This window comes from Otolemur garnettii, unplaced genomic scaffold, assembly GCF_000181295.1.
Source record: "Otolemur garnettii isolate 467f Iridium unplaced genomic scaffold, OtoGar3 scaffold00023, whole genome shotgun sequence".
Classification (NCBI taxonomy): Eukaryota; Metazoa; Chordata; class Mammalia; order Primates; family Galagidae; genus Otolemur; species Otolemur garnettii.
The window spans coordinates 7,518,272-7,521,632 of NW_003852418.1; the positions used below are offsets into that span (position 1 = coordinate 7,518,272).

The following is a 3,361-nucleotide window of genomic DNA, read 5'->3' on the forward strand; positions in this document are numbered from 1 at the left end:
GAGGCAGGAGACTCGCTTGAGCCCAGGAGTTGGAGGTTGCTGTGAGCAGTGAAGCCATAGCACTCTACCCAGGGGAGCAGCTTGAGGCTCTGTCTCAAACAAAAAAAAAAAAAAAGAAAGATAATGTAAAAAGTGCTCCCAGTACAATGTCTGATACTAATTTGGAACTCAGTAATGGCAGCTGCAGTTATGATCACAGAGTGGACAAACATATACACCAAAAAGAAAACCCAATTATATAAGCAAGGCATTGCACAGATTGCTTTTCAGAAGACAAAAACGAACAACCTTAACATCTTGAAACAGTCTTGAAATATTTTCAGAGGCACGGGGATGAAACAGGCAAGCCCAGGCCCGTAGCACACAAAGAGCAGAGGTACAGGGGCAGGAATGGGCGGCATGTGGGGGGAAACTCACCTACCTGAAGATCCCCCAACAGTATCTAAGAAAAAAACTGAAGCAGGAGAAAGACCCTGTCTCTACTAAACAGAAACAAACAAACAAAAACTAGCCAAGTGTGGTGGTGTCAGGTGCCTGTAGTCCCAGCTACTGGGGGAGCTGAGACAAGAGGATCCCTTGAGCCCAAGAGTTTGAAGTTGCTGTGAGCTATGATAACGCCATGGCACTCTACCCAGGGCAACAGACTAAGACTCTGTCTCAAAAAGGGGGGACGGGGTACCAGGGAGTGGGAAGAGGGAAGGAGGGAGAGGGATGGGTGTGCTCTCATTTAGAGGGCACAGTGTTAGGGTGTATGGCACACATGGGGGCAGGACACAATTATAAGAGGGACTTTACCTAACAAATGCAAACATTGTAATCTAATTCTTTGTACCCTCAATTAACCAGAAACAAAAAAAGAGAGAGAGAGAGAAACTGTAAGGATCAGTCTGTGAGACAAGAGAAACAAGTTTAGGAGGTGGATTGAAACCAAATAGGACTGGCAGGAAAATGGGCAGAAAAGGAGGTGGAAACTAGCAAACTAAACTGTGGGGTCTCACCAAGGACTGTGTGACCCCGGGCAATAGCTTTTTTTTTTTAGGTGGGTAAACTGAAGGCAGGGGGGCTTTTACTTCCAAAGGCCCTCCCAGACTCCTGGGTCTGATGCTGGGGCAATAGGGAACCCCAGAAGGCTCAGGAGCAGTGAGATCGCAGGGCAGGAGTAACTCTCACCCAGACAGCTTTTGTTATCTGGTGCTAGCTTGTAGCCAGAGTTGCAGGCACAGTGGAATGTGCCTGGGGCGTTGACACATTGGTGTTGGCAGTTGTGTTTCCCCGCAGCACACTGGTCCTTCCCTGAGGACACACAGAACTAGAATCAGCAAGAGACAGAGGACAAAGAGAAAACTAGGAGTCAGAGGCAGACAACCCCCCCTTAAGTATGGCCTTAGGAGGTATGCCATGCATTTGAGAGAGACAGGACCAGGTGGGAGGGCTTAGGGAACAGAGCTTGAGTAGGCCTTGTGAATAAGCTAGGGAACCCCAGTGGACTAGACAAGTCAGTAGGATGGGCCTACACAAGGGCACAGGTGAGACAGGGAGGTGGAGAGGTGCTAAATCAGGTAGGCAGAATATCTCAAAACATGACCGGAAACTATCTTGCTGCATTTATGGGAGGAGCCAAGTTGAGTGGGAGAAGCTATGCCCTCGTGGCTAGGAGCTTGTGACTCTTTGGAGCCTGAGATTGCTCTCCACTTTGAGGGGCAGTGCTTCTTTGTATCCAGGGGTTTGGGGTTGGAGTTTGGCACTGAGCCAGTGGAAAACCACAAACGCTCATCCTGGTGGGCAGGGTAAGCTAACTGCTGTTCCTTGTGGATAGAGCCCAAGCAAAAGTAGCCTGAGATGAAATTTGACACAGCCTGCGGTTGGCCAGAGCAACTCTGCTTTACCTGGAAGGCTCAAGGCCACCCGGATAGAATGGAATTTACTGTGATGGGAACAAAAATCCAAGCAGCTGGATGGAGAATTCGAGCCTTACTCCAGCACTCCCCTAACTCACCACACAGCCGGCCCTGGAACTGCAGGCCAAACTCCTGGATGAGGTCGAAGGACTCAACGAGGAAGACGTGCTGGTCTAGCGGGTGCGACGCCATGGCGCGCAGGGAGTCCACATCTGCTCGCTGCACCCCCACAGCATAAATTTCAATGCCGCGAGCACGCGCCTGAGCTGCCACCTCAGCCACGCGATCCTGGGGCCGCCCATCTGTCACGATGACAGCAACGCGCGGCACGCGCTCCTCTGGCGGGCGCGCGCCCTCAGCCACGCTGAAGGCCACGTTCATGGCGTACTGGATTGCCAGCCCAGTCATGGTGCCCTGAGCCAGCGGCACCAGAGCACGAATGGCACGCTCCATGTCCTCAGCGCGCGAGAAGGCGCCGAGCGGGAAGACGCTTTGCACTTGACTCGAATACTGGATCACGCCGACGCGCGTGGCATTGGGCCCCACGTTCAGGCCACGGAGGAGGCCCACCAGGAACTGCCTCATCGTCTCAAACTCAAAAGGGCGTACGCTGCGGGAGCTGTCAATCACGAACACCAAATCCAGCGGTCCAGTGTGGCACCTGGTACCTGCTGAGAGATCAGAAAGGACTTCCCTGTGTCAGCAAAGCCTCACCTTCTAGGAGACACCCTCCCCCCAAAACGACGGGGAAATAATGTTATCCCGGTATAATAGCACCCAGTGCAAATTAACCCAGCAGACGCACTCGCTCATCCAATTCATCCACCATTTATTTAGGACCTGGGCATGGAGATTTCACGAATTCCCTAGAGTTGCAGGCACAGTGGAATACGCCTAGGTATCAACACTGAGACCTATTCTGAGGGGGTATTATCTGTTGAGGAGGGGGTGAAGAGGAGCTGTCAAAAACTCAAATGCCTGAAGAGGCGACATAAAAGAGTGAACTGTTTGGGTTAGGATGGTGGACACCCAAAGAACCTAGATCCCTGCCAAGTGCTGCCATATATAGCCATCCACATTAGATGGTAGCAAATCCTTGGAGTTTTCAAGAGAAGTCCCAAGTAGGGATTATTATGTACAATCTCCTGACTTTTCCAGGTTTTCAATTAATTTTTCAAAATTAAACACCAAATGGGCAGTTCTGCATGAGCCCCCAAACTACAATGAAGAAACTGAGGCCCAGAAAAGTGAAGGGGGCACTTAACCCCGCTTTGGTATGTTCCAAAGTCCTTCTTTCCTCACTCCAGCAGGCCCAGGTGGCTGCGGAAGGAGAACCAGTTTCTGCTTCCCGCCTCCCACTGGTGAGAGCAGGGCCCCGGCTCACCTGCCCGGTGGAGCTGAGTTTCCCAGGGCTGGAGAAGGAGCAGCCACATGAGTAGTGGCCAGAAAAGAAGGCCTCTCAT

At 51.7% G+C, this 3,361-nt stretch overlaps 1 protein-coding gene across 3 annotated transcripts in view; it reads right to left on the minus strand.

The window, feature by feature from the left end:
• MATN4 (matrilin 4) overlaps nucleotides 1-3,361 on the minus strand; it is a 13,362-nt gene extending 10,001 nt beyond the window's left edge. For all 3 annotated transcript variants that reach the window (XM_003787635.1, XM_003787634.1, XM_003787632.1), the window contains exons 1-2: nucleotides 3,283-3,361; nucleotides 1,997-2,566 (exon numbers count right to left, since the gene is read on the minus strand). In XM_003787635.1, the coding sequence (XP_003787683.1) occupies nucleotides 1,997-2,566; nucleotides 3,283-3,361 (649 nt within the window). The remainder of the gene's footprint in view (nucleotides 1-1,996; nucleotides 2,567-3,282) is intronic.